The following is a 17,151-nucleotide window of genomic DNA, read 5'->3' as shown; positions in this document are numbered from 1 at the left end:
CAGATTTTATGGTGAAGTTTTTAAGGTTTCCTACATATTAAAATCATATCATCTTTAAACATAGATAGTTTTACTGCTTCCTTTCTGATTTTGATTCCTTTTGCTTATTTTTCATGCCTACTTGCTCTAGCTAGGACTTCTTGTATTATATTGAATAGGAGTGGTGAGAGTGGGCACCCTTGTCCTGTTCCTAATCTTATGAGGAAAAGCTTTCAACTTTTTACTTTTGAGTATGATGTTAACTGTGGGTTTGTCATATAGGACCTTTATTATATTTCTTCTAGACCCAATTTGTTAAGAGTTTTTATCATGAAAGGTCATTAAATTTTGTCAAATGCTTTTTCTGCATCTGTTGATTATATGGTTTTTCTCTTTAATTCTATGCATATGGCATATCACATTGGTTTATTTGCAGATGTTGAGTCATGCTTGCACCCCTGAAATAAATCCCACTTTATCATGGTGTATGATCCTTTTAATGTAAAGTTGACCCTTGAACAATGTGGGAGTCAGGGGTCCCGGCCCCCCATGCAATTCAAAATTCACATATAACTTTTCATTCCCTCTAAATTTAACTATAATCCCTCAGTATCCACAGGGGATTAGTTTCAGGACCCCTACACACACACACACACACTTGTGGCTATTCAAGTACCTTATATAAAATGACATAGAACAATGCATAGTTGGCCCTCTACATCTATGGATTCAACCAACCATGGATCAAAAACAGTGTTTTGGATCCACAGTTGGGAATCCACAGATACAAAACCAGGGATACAGAGGACCAACTGTATATTTTCTGGGAAGAAATCCATTTTTAAGTGGACCAACGCAGTTCAAACCAGTGTGTTTCAAGGGTCAACTGTATTGTTGAATTAGGTTTGCTAATATTTTGTTGGAATTTTTGCATCTATTACCAGGGATACATGCCACAATTTATTTTTTCTTGTGGTCTCTGTCTAGTTTTATTATTAGGATAGTGCTGGCCTCATAAAATGAGCTTGGATGTATTTCTTTCTCTTTGCAATTTTGAAAGAATTTGAGAAAGATTAGCACTAATACTTCTTTAAATGTTTGATAGAATTTATCAGTGAAATCTCGGTTTTCCTTTGTTGGGAGGTTTTTCATTACTGATTCAATCTCCATATATGTTATTGTTCTATGCAGTTTTCTATTTCTTCATTGTTCATCTTGGTTGGTAGTATAATTCCAGGAATTTATCCATTTTTTCTAGGTTTTCCAATTTATTATGATCCTTTGTCTTTCTGGAGTATCATTTATTATGTTTCCTCTTTCATTTCTAACCTTGAGTTCTCTCTCTCTCTTTTCTTGGTAAGTCTAGCTGAAGGTTTGTCAATTTTGTTTAGCATTTCAAAAACCAACTCTTAGTTTTGTTAATCTTTTCTGTTATTTTTCTATTCTCTATTTTACCTATTTCTGTTCTAATATTTATAATTTCATTCTGCTAACATTGGCCTAAGGTTGTTTTTCTTTTTCTACTTCCTTGGGGTATAAAGCTAGGTTATTTATCTTTCTCTTTTTTAATATAGGCATTTATACCTATGAACTCCCTGCTTAGGAGTGCTTTTGTTGCATATCATGAATTCTGATATGTTGTGTTTCACTTTTGCTTCAAGATATTTTTTAATTTCCCTTTTGATTTCTTTTTTGATCCATTGGTTTGATTTCTTTTTTAGATCTGTTGGTTATTCAAGAATGTATTTTAATTTCCAAGTATTTGTGAGTTTTTCATCTTTCCTCCTATTGTTGATTTGTGGTTTTATACCACTATGGTTATAGAATATACTTGATATAATTTCTATCTTCCTGAATTTGTTGACACATATTATGACCCTATATATGATCTATCCCTGAAAATGTTCTGTGTGGAATTAATAATGTGTATTCTACTGCTGTTGGATGGGATATTCTATACATGTCTGTTAAGTTCATTTGGTCTATAGTGTTGTTCAAATTAACTGTTCTTCAAATTCACTTATTGATTCTGTCTGGATAATCTAGCCATTGAAGAAAGGGGTATTACAATTCCCAACTCTTAGTACATTGCTGTTTATCCTTTTATTTCTGTTAGTATCTTCTTTATATATTTAGGTACTCTAATATTTGATGCATAAATATTTACAATTATTATATACTAGTAGCCCTGTGTACAAATCCATGCGCCAGTAGGTCGCTGCCACCCTCCTGTAGCTCTCCACCCACTGCCTAGCTCTCTGCCTGCTGCCTCACCCTCCTGTAGCTCCCCCCAAACCCCCCTCATAGCTTGTTGCCTTGCTCTCTCCTGTAGCTCTCCACCTCCCACTTGCTTGCTGCCCTGCCCCCTCCTGTAGCTCTCTGCAGCCTGCTTGTACCTGACTGGCTCACCCTCCTGCTGATCCATGATCTGGTCATGACACGCTTGGTTGTTACACCTCAGGGTGTAATGGCTAATTAGCATATTCCTCTCTTATTATATAGGATTACATAGGACTAGAGGCCCATTTGCAGGAAGATTCCTTCAAGAATAGGGCTTTGCTTCTGTCTCTGCCATTCTTACCCCACCCATCTCTGCCACTCCTACCCCGCCCTTTTCTGCTGCTCCTACCCCGCCCATCTGTGCTGCTTTTCTCCCGCCCGTCTCCGCTACCTCGGCTCTGTTGCTTGGCTTCCTTCTATGGTGTCTTCAGTCTTCGCTCCCAGCCAGTATACAAATTAGCCACCCTCTTTGTTGGTGGTTAATTTGCATATCGCTCTGATTAGCCAATGGTGGGTGTAGCAAAGGTATGGTCAATTTGCATCTTTGTCTATTATTAGATAGGATTATTCATCAAATGACCACTTTATCATTATATCATGAACGTTTTTGTCTCTTATGACTTTTTATCCTAAAGTGTATTTTTTCTGATACATGTAACTACCTCTGCTTTCTTTTGGTTACCATTTGCTTAAATATCATTTTCCATACCTTCACTCTAAGTCATTCTGTATCCTTAAAGGTTAAGTGAGCCACTGTAGGCAGCATATTGTTGGATCTTGTTTTTTTAATCCATTCACCCATTCTCTGACTTCTGATTGGAGAGTTTTTATCCATTTACAATTAAAGTAATGATTGATAGTTAGGGTTTTGTATTGTCATTTTATTGTTTCCTAACTATTTTGTAAGCCATTTCTTTCTTGCTTCTTCTCTTGTTGTCTTCCTCTTTGATTTTATAAATTTTTGTAGCAGTATGTCTTGAATCCTCTATCATTTTGTATATCTACTACATGGTTTTTTTCTTTCTGGCTCATATAAAATATCTTATAATTATAACATCCTATTTTAAGTGGATAACTTCAATAGCATGAAGAAACTCCATTTCAGTCATTGTATTGTTCACCTCTAGGAATTTTGTTTTGTTTATTTTAATGGTTTCTATTTCTTTTTTAAACTTCTCACTTTGTTTATGTATTGTTTTTCCTAATTTTATTTAGTTGTGCATTCTTGTAGTTCAATGAACTTTTTAAAGAGTCAGATAGTTCATAGATTTCCATTTTTTAGTGTCAGTGATTAGTTCAGGACTAATAAAGGGCACTTTATTACTTTCCTTTGGCATTGTCACATTTACCTGATTCTTTGTGATTCTTGTATCCTTGCATTGATTGGTATCTGTGCATTTGAGTAATCAGTCTCTTCTTCCAGACATTACCAGTTTATTTGGGCAGGGAAAGATCTTTACCAGTCTGCTTAGCTTCGGGTACTCAATGGGTCATCTGGTAGCATTTGTGGACAGTCACAGTTTGCTATTGGCATCTCCATCTGGGCAAAGGGAAAGGTTGCCACTGGCTGGTCTCTGCAGTTGGGTCAGCCTGCTGGCTGGGTTCCACATTCAGGGTGAGGGGAGATACACTAAATTACCCCTTGGTTGGGTGGAAATGCTGCCTGCACTCCATGGTTTCAGGGGAGGGATCCCTCGCTGGGCTCTGCAGTTACCTATGGTAGGGTGTCATCTCAGGTTGTTTCCTGGCAGGACAGTATCACTGGTTGGATTCTGTGATTATGCAGGGTCTCATGTTGTGCTCTCTAACTGAATGGTATCACTGGCTGGACTCCACGTCAGGTGGAACCACAAGCATGGCTTCATGGTTAGACAGAGCCACAAGCTATGCCCAAGTTTGGACAGAGTCATAGGCTGTGCTTCATGATCAGTTAGGCCACTTTCTCTGCTCCTGTATTGGGCAAGATCGCTTACCAGGCTCTCTAGTCAACTGGGGCCTCCAGCTGTATGTTATTGGGGCTGGAAACTATTCTATGCTCAATGGTTAGTTAGGTTTGGTAAGGTAACTGTCTCGGCTGTCTGGGGTCACAGGCTATGCTCTGAAATTGGACAGGGTCACTGGCGGTTTTTAGTAATTAGACACGGTTGGAGGCTAAACTCTGCTGCTAGGAAGGGCTGTTAGCTGGGCTTCACCGCTGGGCAGTTCTGTAGACTGGTTTCTGAGGCTACCTATGGTCACTGTTCTTGTTCCCTGGTATAGAGGGGTAGAGGCTATGCTCCGTTGTTGGTCAGGGCTGCTGGCTTGGCCCTCTGCCTGCATAGGGCTGTAGTATTAACTCCACAGATACCCAAGTTCTCTGGCCCTCATCCTGGGCTAGCAGAATAGGACTCCATGCCTAGCTTTTGGGCAGGGTCGCAAATATTCTTTCCTGCCCGAACAGGGACATATCATGGGCTCCACAGCAGGCACAACTCTTTAGGCTGGAGTCCCAAACTGCCAAACAAGCTCCGTGATGAGACAGGATCACCAACTCAGCCCTGCAGATGACCGCACTCCCTGGGATCTCTGCTCCTGGGTTGCTGCTAACAGGAATACAGCCTACCAAGATCTGAGTGCTAGCTGCTGTAAGCCCCACTCCTCTTGGTCTCTATGTGATCCCCAGTAGTCAAGTCCCAGATTCCACCAGTGATCCTCATGAGGTAAGACCTGAATGAGCCACCAGAAAGCCTCCCGCAGCACTGGTGGAGCTGATTGTCCACGTTGGCTTCCTTTTTCCCCACTGGAAAAAAAAAATGTTAGGCCAAGGGGGCCACTCAGGGAAAGACAATGCAATCAGAGTGCAACCTCTCCTCTTACCCTTCTAATGTGGTACTTCTCAGTCTCTGTGTTTCAGGGTGTTGCTTCAGACTCACTTTCAAGTTCTGGGATTTTCACAATGGTGTCTTGTACGTGGGTATCTGCTACGTGGCCTTCCAAGAGGGCTGGGACTAAAGTCAGGAGTGACTTATGTCGCTTTTCCAGATTACGTCACCTCAGCTTTGGAACTTCTGACATAAACCTATGGAACTTCTGACATTTGAAAGGAATATTTTGTGCTGTCGCATACTTAGTTTGAATGAATATTTTTTTATTTTTATTCATGGAACTGACATTATTACTATAGAATAATATCCTAGCTCCAGGATAAAATAAGAAATCTTGCAGGCATAATTTATCCATATCTGACCTTAAATTGTAATACTAGCATGTATTACTTTAAGAGAAATTCTAAATGTCATATTGAACAAATTCTTCCACTTCAGGGCACATGGAAGATGTAAATAAATAATGACAAAGCTTCTCTTTTGTGGAAATGCTTCATTTATGATATTCATTGCACTCTTTGGATAAGGCCTCTCTGATCATTTTATTGATTTACTTTACTGTTCTCTTTTCCATGTCTCATATCTTTAAATATGGGTTCTCCCCAAGATTATTCACTTTTTACTTCTCTAAGTATTGCCAGGTAGGGATGATGCAGCATGACAGTTGGTGATGGGCAGAGCAGAGATGAAAGAGGGGCTCAAAACAAGGCATGGAAAAATGATGAGCACAGATTTCATCTGCTTCATAATTTTTCCCAGGAATAATCCTGCCTGTACACATCTTTGGTGCCTTTTTTTAGTAACAACACATGTGTGTTTCTTTTTTATTCTTTTTGTTGTTCTCCTTGGAATTTTAAATGCCTTTCAGCTCATAAACTCAGTAAAAATACCATGGCATATTTTTTCAAAAGAATTTTATGATCCAAGGAACTATTGCTTAATCAGACAGCCTGATGTTGGATTTATTTTTGTACTTTTAAAAACTTTTCCTTATGCAGTGTCACAAAGATGCTACCTTAAATTCTTCAAAATTAAATGAGAAAGTGAGAAAAGGAAATTAAAATTTTTAAAGTAAAGATACTCTTCTTACTTTCTCTCAGATTGGGAAATGAGATCTGGGCTAGAAAAGAAGGCGAGGAAAGCATCAGTAACAAATACCCAACTCCAAGATGTAGACTTCTTTGAACAGAAGAAAAAGATTGTGTATTTTATGCTTGAATTCTGTGCTAAAATGTGCAGTTGCCTAACTCAATATGAGAAAAGAGTTTGGAATCATCTGAGAAGAAACATCTGCCTAACTTATGGTCTATCGTCCATTCCTAAAAAATAAAAATAAAATCTATCTCTGTGGTATCAAAGATCTAAACAGATGTGAAGCTATGGACTCCCAAATTGAATGTATAAAAATGAAATGGCCTTGTTTTATTCCTTTAAGACATAACTTGTTTGGACTTATTGAAGTGTGAGTTTTCCTATCTGTTTGAAGTGGTAAAGATATTAGGTACAGGTGGCTACCTTAAGAAGAATAGTAAGGTATGCATGACTCTTTTTTCTGAGACTGCTTCCTTGGAAACCCCAGAAATAATCAGTTTGGAAATATGAGGTCAGTGTCATTAAGGAGTAAAGGATAATATAAATCTTTAAGTTCTGAAAGATTCTATGACTTTGGTCTTAGGCTTGTTTGTTTTGAACAGTTATGCCATAGAGTAACTCAGAAATAGAAGGAACCCTACAATGGCCACTATGCAAGGATTGTTCAAATCCCTGCTCTTCCACTAAAGAGCTGTACATTGTTGGGCAAATCATTCTTTAGTTTCTCAGTTTATTCATTACATATAAGAAAGGGGTTGGAGATATGCAGAACCTCCCAAGATAATTGTGTCAGGGAGGATGCTGAATGGGCTCCTGTTCCTCCTATTCCTACTCGAGTCCTCAAAGATCCTGGAATATATATTTAACATATTAGCTTCTGTTTAGGCTTTCTTTGAAAGAAAAGTGTTCTATGGCTTTTAAAAAAAACATTAGCTTAGATGTTTCCAATTATTATTAGCCTTATAAACTGGGACTCTATTAAATATATTTGATTATTCATTAATTGAAAACAAAGTTTATGAATGCCTTATATGAACCAAGAACTTTGCTTCAATAAGCATTGTGAATACCAAGGGGAACAAGATTAGCAAGATCCTGATCTCAGATTTTTCTAATATCGTGGAGAAGTCTAACAATAGACAAGATCATTGCAGGCTGTGATAAATGCGATGATAGAAATAAACAGAGTATTGAAAAGGAATAACTGCTTACAGGAAGGGAAGCTGACTAGTTAAAGGTAGAGAAGCGTGTTTCCACTAGAGCAGTAAGAGAAGCCTTCTTGGGTAAGGGAAGATTAAGTTGAGACCTGAAAAATGAAAAGGGAGCCAGTCATGCAAAGAACTTTGGGAGATCCTTCAAGGTTGATGGAATAAAAAGAGCTAGATATGGAGGTGAGAATGATCTAGGTATTTTTGTAAAACTAAAAGGAAGTTATTACAGCAGCAGCATAGTAAATACTGAAAAGTTGTTTGAGATGAGTTTGAAGAACATAGATGAGAAGCAGATCATGAAGGACTTTTTAAACCATGGTAATAAGTTTGGGTTTTATTCAAAGTGCCATTGAAAGGTTCCAAGCAGAAGAGGAGCACAGTCTTTGAAGGAAATCAGTCTATAACTTCTAAACTTTGTTTAATAGTAGCTAGTGTTGTTGGCTATCTCAAGGGATAAAACAAGTTCCAGGGACTAAATAGAACAAAATAAATTTGAATTACAAAAGCATGTTATGTACCAAGACAGTTTAATGAGGAAAGAATGGTCTTTTGAACAAATGGTGCTGCAAAACAACTGGATACTTGCATGCAAAAACATAATGTTGGACCTTACTTACACTGCACACAAAAATTAATTCAAAATGGGTCACAGTGCTAAATGTAAGAGCTAAAACTATAAATGTCTTCGAAGAAAACATAGGAATAAATCTTCATGACCTTGGCTTATGCAAAGTTTCCTTAGATAACACCACAAGTCCAAGTGACAAAATAAAATAATAGATATGTTGTACTTCGTTAAAATCAATAGTCTTATACTTTGAAGAACACCATCAAAACAGTGAAAAGACTCCCGTGGAATGGGATAAAATACTTGCAAATCATATATATAAAGGGACTTGTATCCAGAATATTAAAAAAAAAAAAAACTCTTACAACTCAGTAACAAAAAGACAAATAACCCAATTGAAAAATGAGCAAAGTATTTAAACAGCTATTTCTCCAAAGAAGATATACAGTTGGCTAGTAAGCACATGAAAAATGCTCAACACTATTCACTATGCAAATAAAAACACAATGAAATACCACTTTACATCCACTAGGGTGGCTATAAAAAACAAACAAACATACAAAAAAAAGAAAATAACAAGTGTTGATGAGGATGTAAAGACACTGGAAGCCTCTTACATCACTGGTGAGATGTAAAATGGTGCAACCACTTTGTAAATCCATTTGGCAATTTCTCAAAATGTTAAACATGGAATTACAGTGTGCCCCAGCAATTCTACTCCTTGATGTATACCCAAGAGAATTGAAAACAGGGTTCAAATAAAAACTTATACAACCCAAATGACTATCAACTGATGAATTAATCAATGTTTATTAATAAATGTAGTCTATCCATACAGTAGGCTATAATCTATATATATAAAAGCTTAAGTGACCAGAATGCTGGAATGACCAGAACGACCAGTTGCTATGACACACACTGACCACCAGGGGTCAGATGCTCAATGCAGGAGCTGACCCCTGGTGGTCAGTGTGCTCCCACAGCCAGCCTCCCGTGGTCCCACCCACTGTCCTGCAGGCCCTGGCCAGCAGCCAGCAGGAAGGCCCCAGCCAGCCCTGATCACCAGCCAGACCTAGGGACCCCACCCATGCATGAATTTTGTGCACCAGGCCTCTAGTTTGGCAATAAAAAGGAGGGATTTATTCATACATGCTATAATACTGATGAACTTGAAAACATTATTCCTAGTGAAAGAAGCCAGTAATAAAAGACCACATATTACATAAAATGTCCCAAATAGGCAAATCTATAGAGACAGACAGTGGTTTAGTAGTTGCGTAGGGCTGGAGGTATTCAGAGTAAAAGGGAAGTGACTATTTATGGGTACTGAGCCTCTTTTGGGGGTGATAAAAAATGTTCTAAAATTTACTTTGGTGATGGCTTCAGAACTTGGAATATACTAAAAACCATTGAATTGTACACTTTAAAGTCATAATATGGTACATGAATTATATTTCAATAGAATAGTTAAAAATAGATGTGATGAGTTACTTCTGAGACAATACAACTACTTACACAACGTTTTAAATAATCAATAGGAAGTCCCAACTCCATCCTCTATTTTATGAGTAGACTGAACATCAAGTCAGCTATTCTCTTTCAATGTGATTTTTATATAAACGCACTCATTTTTGTAATTATTAAAGAAATCTATTAAAACATGCACATTGTAGAAAACATTGCTATTTTTCCAGTCTGCTCTGCAAACCTCTAAATACACAAAATGGCCGAAACCGGTTTGGCTCAGTGGATAGAGCGTCGGCCTGTGGACTGAAGGGTCCCAGGTTCGATTCTGGTCAAGGGCATGTACCTTGGTTGCGGGCATATCCCCAGTGGGAGATGTGCAGGAGGCAGCTGATTGATGTTTCTCTCTCATCGATGTTTCTAACTCTCTATCTCTCTCCCTTCCTCTCTGTAAAACATCAATAAAATATATTTAAATAAATAAATAAATACACAAAATGGTTGTAGTCATGCTCACTTTTAAAAGGCAACATTTTATAGCAAAATATTACTTATGTATTTCAGAACAGGCACTAAAATGAACCAACTAATATCAGTGGAAGTTTAATAATCCCTCCAAAAAAGAAAAGAAAGAAAAAAAACCTATCTTTAGAAGGGGAAAAAAATGAACAAAAGAACCAGGGGAGACCTTTCTCTTAATAATAAGAGGAAAAAATGCAGTATAGAATACAACCTCTTTTCTCACCCAAACATACAAAAGGTTCTGAGTAGCTAGCTCCATTGTTGAGCTCTTCAGTATGTCTGGTCCTCTCTAAGATTCAAATGCATCATCTCACTTAATCTTAGTTACCCTTTGAACAATTAGTATTACACCCCTTTTATGTAACAGGAAACTGAGGCCTTTAGAAGTTAAATAATCTGCCTGTGATGACAGAGCCAGAATATGCATCTGCAGCAGCCTGACTTTTAAAAGCTCACACCATTGACCTCTGTGACAGTTAATCAGCCTCATTTTAAAAGTTTGTATTAGCCACAAAGAAGTCTCAGATTAGTGCAACTATAATTTCAACCTCTGGATGCAGCTAGAACTACAGCAATAGAACTTAACCACTTTGGCCTCTAAAATAAGTGACTTTCTGGGACTAGAAGAGCGTTTGTTCAGGGGCATAGGACATGAGTCATTTCCTTAGGTATCTGTTTATTCGTTCAACAAATATTTATCAAGAGCCTACATAGCACAGTGGTAAACCACAATTTATTTCTTGTCTACATCATTTTTGCAGTTTGCCAAGCTTTGGGACACAAGTTTGAGATTTCCATTTTCATTTCCAACTGATACAAAGAATACGGTGATTAATTATTAGCCATTTTAGGACTTGCAACCTGGCTTACTGTGGATCTCATTGTTGACCTGCAAACACACATGACATCTAAAATATTTTATTTACTTTCTACTAAACATAAGAGTGTATATTGAACTTTTAGTCTACTTTTGTCTAAACAAAGTAGGATGAAATGAAATATTGTTTTAAACAGTTTACTATGACTCCCTCCTTTCCTTCCATGTATTTCCCTCCCTTTTCATCCCACAGATCAAAGAATTTCTCTTTAATCCTCTACTCCAATGAAATGTTGAGTTCTCCTTGACCATGATTAGATATATTTTGTAACCCTATACATTCAATATGATGTTGAACCACATTACCTCATAGAGATGCTGAAATGATGCCTTTGGATTCACTTTAATTATATTCTTGCTAATCAAAATGTGTATGCTGAAACCAAGTAATTTTCTTCCTCTAATAAATAAATAACTGTTTAATTTTGTCTATCTTGGCCAGTCTGTATATGTGAATTTTACTCACTAGTAACAGCTGTGCCTCTAAGTCATCATGACCTCTTTTTAGATTATTAGCCAAACATAATATTGTGGAAAAGTAACTCTCATCTTTACTTAATCTTCAATTCAATAATTATGTAATATAAGTATTTAAACATCCTATCTAGTACTTTCTATAACAATTCCTTACTTTTTATATATATATTGAATATTCAGGGACCTGAAGGAATTGTGGGAATTCCAGGACAGAGAGGTCATTCGGGAAAAAAGGTAAATTTTTTTACATCATTTTATGCTTGTTTTCTTTCCTCTGATGTGCTCAAAGCCCCATAGAATGCTGTGGTTTTATTTGCATGATATATAAAGTAATAAAGATATATATTTACCTTAAAAAAGTACATTTGTATAAATTCATACTTAATTTCTCTTAGGAGTACTAATTCCTCTAAATTATATGAAGGCAAATTTTCCACTTTGTAGTTTCTAGAAAGATATTTGCCTTTCCTTCTGCTTGCCAAAAATTCTTTAGTAGACCCATAAGCCAGAAAAGGAAAATAATATACCATGTGGGCTATTTAGTAACAATGTCAGTAAAATGTTTTAGAAAAAGAAATATGATTAGAATTATTTCTAGATTATTAATATGTTTCTTTAATTGAAAAGGTTAATAATTGGTTTTATATTTTTATATATATTAACTAAGAAACACAAATGAAAAATGCTTCATTTGCTCCCTTCATATTTTATTTAAAAAATTGCATATTTTTAAAATTTTAGTACATCATAATTAAAAGTTCATCTCTATGTGGGGTCAGTAATTTATTCAAGTATTGGTGAGGCATGGAAATGATTTTTCCATTGTACTACATCAGCTCTATACTACATCATTGTACTGAAATCCATAATGTCTAATAACATTTCATTTTTTGCATGAACTTTTGGAAACAAGGGTTGCGTGATACTTCTAAACCTGAATACTTTTACTATATTTAACTTCAAATCACATCATATTCTAGTTCCCAAATCCCAATTCTATCATTTCTGCTAATATACACCCAGTACATCTTTCTCATAATTTGGGAACAGTATAAGGGTAATAAAAGGTTAAGAAAAATGAATAAAGTGAATTTTAGTTGCCATTCTTTCTCGTGAATATTAAAGTCTCTTTTCAGCATACATAACTTTATGCCTAAAATCAACATTAGAAATGGGACAGTGCAGGCCCTTAAAATAACCTACACCCTTGGGAAAGCCTGTAAATTATTACAAATGCTAAAAATGTTCTCACTGACTATGATCACAATTTAGTTTTTCTTTGTGTGTACTTGAATAGAACAGGGTGGTTCCCACTTTCAGAAAATGAATTATATCACTTAATGTTGTCTAAGAGCAGCTATGTTTTGGTGCTAGAGAATGATCAGTCAGCCTAATGGAAAACAGAAGATGACTGGTTTTTAGAAGGATGTAAATGATATGAAAATGTTACAGATTTTTAAAGGCAAACTCCAAACCAGTGAGTAATGATCCTGAACACACTGTACAGAACTGCGCACTGAAGCCTTTTTTGGATTAAACAGATCTTTGTGGCATTGAAGTTCTCTGTAGAAACAGGCTTCCCAATAGGGCCTATATTTTTCTCATGATTATAATCAATATATGCATGCATGCATACATTCATACAGATATGCATACATACACAAATTTCAAAAAAAAAAAAACTTGGTTGTTTGTAACTCCGATCTCCTCTGCTTGTTTGGCCAAAATAACTTTATAAATTATTTTTCCAAAATGACTTTTAATTATATTTTTAAGATAACCTATTTGGTGACGGTATGTTATGTCATTATCATCCGTGCTGGTTTGTAGTACTATTAAGTTAAAGCAAAGTTACTATTCATAGCATTTCGCTTACAGAATATTATCTGGAGTCGTCCAGGTATATGACATAGTTCATTATTCCCAGTATAAATTTGTTTTCCCTTCCTTTTTTCGCTTATTAATGACATCCGTAGGGTGATAAAGGACAGATAGGGCCCACAGGAGAAATCGGCAGCAGAGGCGCCCCTGGACAGACGGGGGAAAGTGGTCCTAAGGGCGCCAGAGGAACCAGAGGTGCCGTGGTGAGTATCTGATTGGTTTCCAGACCTGAGTTCACTGTGGACGGAAAAGAAATGTATCTGTGTCCTTAAAGCTCCGTTCCTTGATTAATTTTACAGAGAAAGCAATAGTTCCATTGAAAATAATCTACCTCCTTGGGATGTGGAGAATTGTAAGCATTCCACAGTACTTACATGGCTTAGTGGTTTCTGGACACGAAAAAGGAAAGGGGAAAAAACTTAAAATGGAAATAAAATATGAAATGAAGTTTAAAAATATCAGATTGTAACTCTTAACCTAAGTAGGAAAGTTTATATGCCTTGCACTTAAAATCAGGATTTAACATCTGTATAAAGCTCCGCTGTCATGGCTGACAAATTACTTTGAAAATTAGGTTTACTCAAAAATGGGTTTTCTTTATATGCTTGGACTCCAAGTGCTTATCTAGAGATGATTTTTCTAACCACTGTGATAAATCTCCATAATGTCTAATAATATTTCATCTTTTGCAAGAACTTTACATGATGTTGGAAACAAAAATAGTGTGATACTTCTGAACCTGTAAAAGCAAATTTATGTTGCCAAAGTATTGGGGCCCGTTCAGAAAATCACAGCATGAGAGATGCAAACTACTTAAGAGATTATCCAATTTAATCTTCTCACTGTTTCATAAGCTTATTTACAAAATGAATGTGTGTTTCCTACTCTCCATGTAAATGTCATACAAATGCCAGGCTTTTCTCCAAGGCCTGCGGGAGAGCATTGCATGATTCGTCTGTTGGAGGACGGTTCGCCTCCCGCTCATTTTCAGTATTCCGTCCCTTACTGCCATCTAACTACTCCAGGCCTTCTTTGCTTCCTTTTGTTTGAATTAGTAATATTTTTCTCTCTTTGAATTATGCATTCAAAACCATTAAACAATGTGATGACTTTTAATAAACATAAGTTAGTTTATCCAAAGAGTATTGCATTTAATGTATTCTTCTAATTTGATTTTCCCTATAAAAAAATATTCACTTTTTAAATATTGACACATTCCCAAACTACCTTCCCAAGAGGTTTCTCCGAATTTACGTTCTTATCACCAATACTTCAGATGAATCCTTTTAATGTTTCATAATTTGATAAATAAAATAGTGTATTTTATTTTTTTTCTATTTACATTTTCCTGGCAGCAGCTAGTAACTTGTGTCTTTTTCTCTTGAAGTTGCCTAGTCATATGCACTGTACATCTTTTTCTAGTACGTTGCAGTCTTTTTCCTGTTATTTGCAATAACTCCTTATGTATTTTATATGTTGTATTTTATTAAATGTGCTGAAAAATATGTTACAAATATATTCCCTTTCATTTATCTTTTAATATTGTTTAATTGTCATGTAGTCATATCTGTAAGTCTTTTTCTATATAGTTCTAGGTTTTATTTCATTTGTTAGAAATGCCTTCCCTCCCTAAAGTGTATAAAAATATTCTTCCATATCTTTCTTGTAATATTTTTATAGCTTTATTTTCACCCTTAATTCTTCAAAGCATACATTTTTACTATGATAGTAATTGTAAAGGACTGATTTTTTCTTTTTGCTCAAATTAAGACAGCCAATTATCAACACCGTTTAATAAACAAGCAGTCAATTTCCCACTTTTCTGAAATGCTACCCTTACCATAAACTAAACTCTCAAATATCCCTTGGTCTGCTTTTCTTCTCTCGCTTTTCTTCCCCCAATCATTAGTTTATTTGGGAGTCAATACCACATTATTTAAATTATTATATTATTGCAGTATCTTTTGAGACAAATACTCCATAATTCATTTTTCTGAAAAGTTTGGCTCTTAACTATGATTCATGTAAACTTTAGAATCAGTTCAAGTTCCTTTAATATTTAATCTTTCAATAGAAAAATACCATATGTCTTTCCATTACTCATATCTTATTATATATCCTTCAATAAAGTTTTATTTTCTTTATCTCTGTTCTTATACCTTTCTTGTTAGGTTTATTGCTGGTTTCTTAAGGATTTTATTATATGTAATCCTTTTTCCATTACACCTTACTGGTGCTATGTAAGAAATCTACTTCTTTTTATATTTTGACTTTACATTCACTTTAATCAATTTAGGTGATTTTCATGGGTTCTTTAGGTAATATTCATACCACCTCCTCTTATTTATTATCCTGTCTATTACATTGAACTTCTGGTTAGTGTAATATTTGGCTAGTCACATACCCATTCTGTGCCTTAATTTACTCATCTCCTATTTATTTTGAGACTCAAATAGAAGAGTTGATGTGGAAACTTTTTGATATGATGAAAGCTAAGACATTTTTTAAATCATTGTTTTTTGGTGGGTTTTTTTGGTTGTCTGACTCATCTTTTCAGGAGTTTAAAGGCATTTACTAAATAGCCTATGTGTGTCATTTACTCATCTGTAAAATATTAATAATAATAGGAATCATGGAGTGATTATTACACACAAGTGTTTAACCATTTCTATTTTAACAACTTTGACCAGAGCTAAAACTGTTCATTAAAGCATCTGAAACTACCAATGAGTACAGAGTTCCCCTGTTCCCATCATGGCAGTATCAAAAACTAGCAGCCTTCATTCTCTAGTACTCAGTGAAGCACATCTGCAAAAATTTGACAAATACAAACTGCATTTCCAACAACTTGCTAGAAACCTGCAGGATTCTGACAATTGGAAGCATTTCTCTTAATATGATTAAGGATGTTTATGCCTGATGTAAGCCAAAGAGACATTTTTTTTTGTGGGACTTTTGTGGCTCATAAGAAAAATGAGGCAAAAGTTAGAGTGTGATTTTTCGTTTTCCCATTTCAGACTAAGTGGTAATTTGTACCATAAAAAATCTAAACTTTAAATAATAGCAGTATAAGTTTAACAATTTAAACAATTATCTATTTTCTCTCTAATATTGTTTTTTAGGGACATTTAGGATTAATGGGACCTGATGGAGAACCAGGAATTCCAGGATATAGAGTAAGCAAATCTAATCCTATATAATAAAAGGCTAATATGCAAATAGACCAAACGATGGGACAACCTGTTGCTATGACATGCACTGACCACCAGGGGGCAGACGCTCAATGCAGGAGCTGCCCCCTGGTGGTCAGTGCACTCTCACAGGGAGAGTGCTGCTCAACCTGAAGCCAGCTCAAGGCTGACAAGCATAGGGGCAATACCAGGAGCCTCTCCTGCTAAGCTGCCAGGCAGACATCCCTGAGGGGTTCTGGACTGCGAGAGGGCACAAGCCGGGCTGCGGGACCCTCCTCCCTCCACCTCCACCCCACCCCCCAGCACACGAGTGTCGTGCACTGGGCCTCTAGTTGGAAATAAGAAAGTGTATATTTGCATGAAAACATTTATATAAAGACTAGGGGCCCGGTGCACAAAATTCATGCACTGGGTGTGTGGGGGAGTGGGGGAGAGTGTCCCTCAGCCCAGCCTGACCCCTCTCACATACTGGGAGCCCTCAGGCATTGACCCCCATCACCCTCCAATCGCAGGATCGGCCCCTTGCCCAGGCCTGATGCCTCTGACAGAGGTGTCAGGCCTGGGCAGGGGACCCTCATTTCCCCCCATCACTGGTTCTGCCCCCAGCCCAGGCCTGATGCCTCTGGCCCAGGCATCAGGCCTGGGCAGGGGACCCACAGACCCCTCCAATTGCTGGCTCTGCCCTCGGCCCAGGCCTGATGCCTCGGCCAGAGGTGTAGACCCCCATCCCCCTCCGATCGCCTGA

At 36.7% G+C, this 17,151-nt stretch overlaps 1 protein-coding gene across 1 annotated transcript in view; it reads left to right on the top strand.

Annotated features, from left to right (window-relative positions):
- COL24A1 (collagen type XXIV alpha 1) overlaps window positions 1–17,151 on the top strand; it is a 311,443-nt gene that overhangs the window by 213,279 nt on the left and 81,013 nt on the right. The window contains exons 36-38 of the mRNA XM_015572114.1: window positions 11,515–11,568; window positions 13,311–13,418; window positions 16,338–16,391. Of these exons, the coding sequence (XP_015427600.1) occupies window positions 11,515–11,568; window positions 13,311–13,418; window positions 16,338–16,391 (216 nt within the window). The remainder of the gene's footprint in view (window positions 1–11,514; window positions 11,569–13,310; window positions 13,419–16,337; window positions 16,392–17,151) is intronic.

This window comes from Myotis davidii, unplaced genomic scaffold (assembly GCF_000327345.1).
Source record: "Myotis davidii unplaced genomic scaffold, ASM32734v1 scaffold162, whole genome shotgun sequence".
In the NCBI taxonomy this organism is placed as follows: Eukaryota; Metazoa; Chordata; class Mammalia; order Chiroptera; family Vespertilionidae; genus Myotis; species Myotis davidii.
Note: the sequence above shows the minus strand (reverse complement) of the source record. Positions and strands in the feature narration are given on the sequence as shown.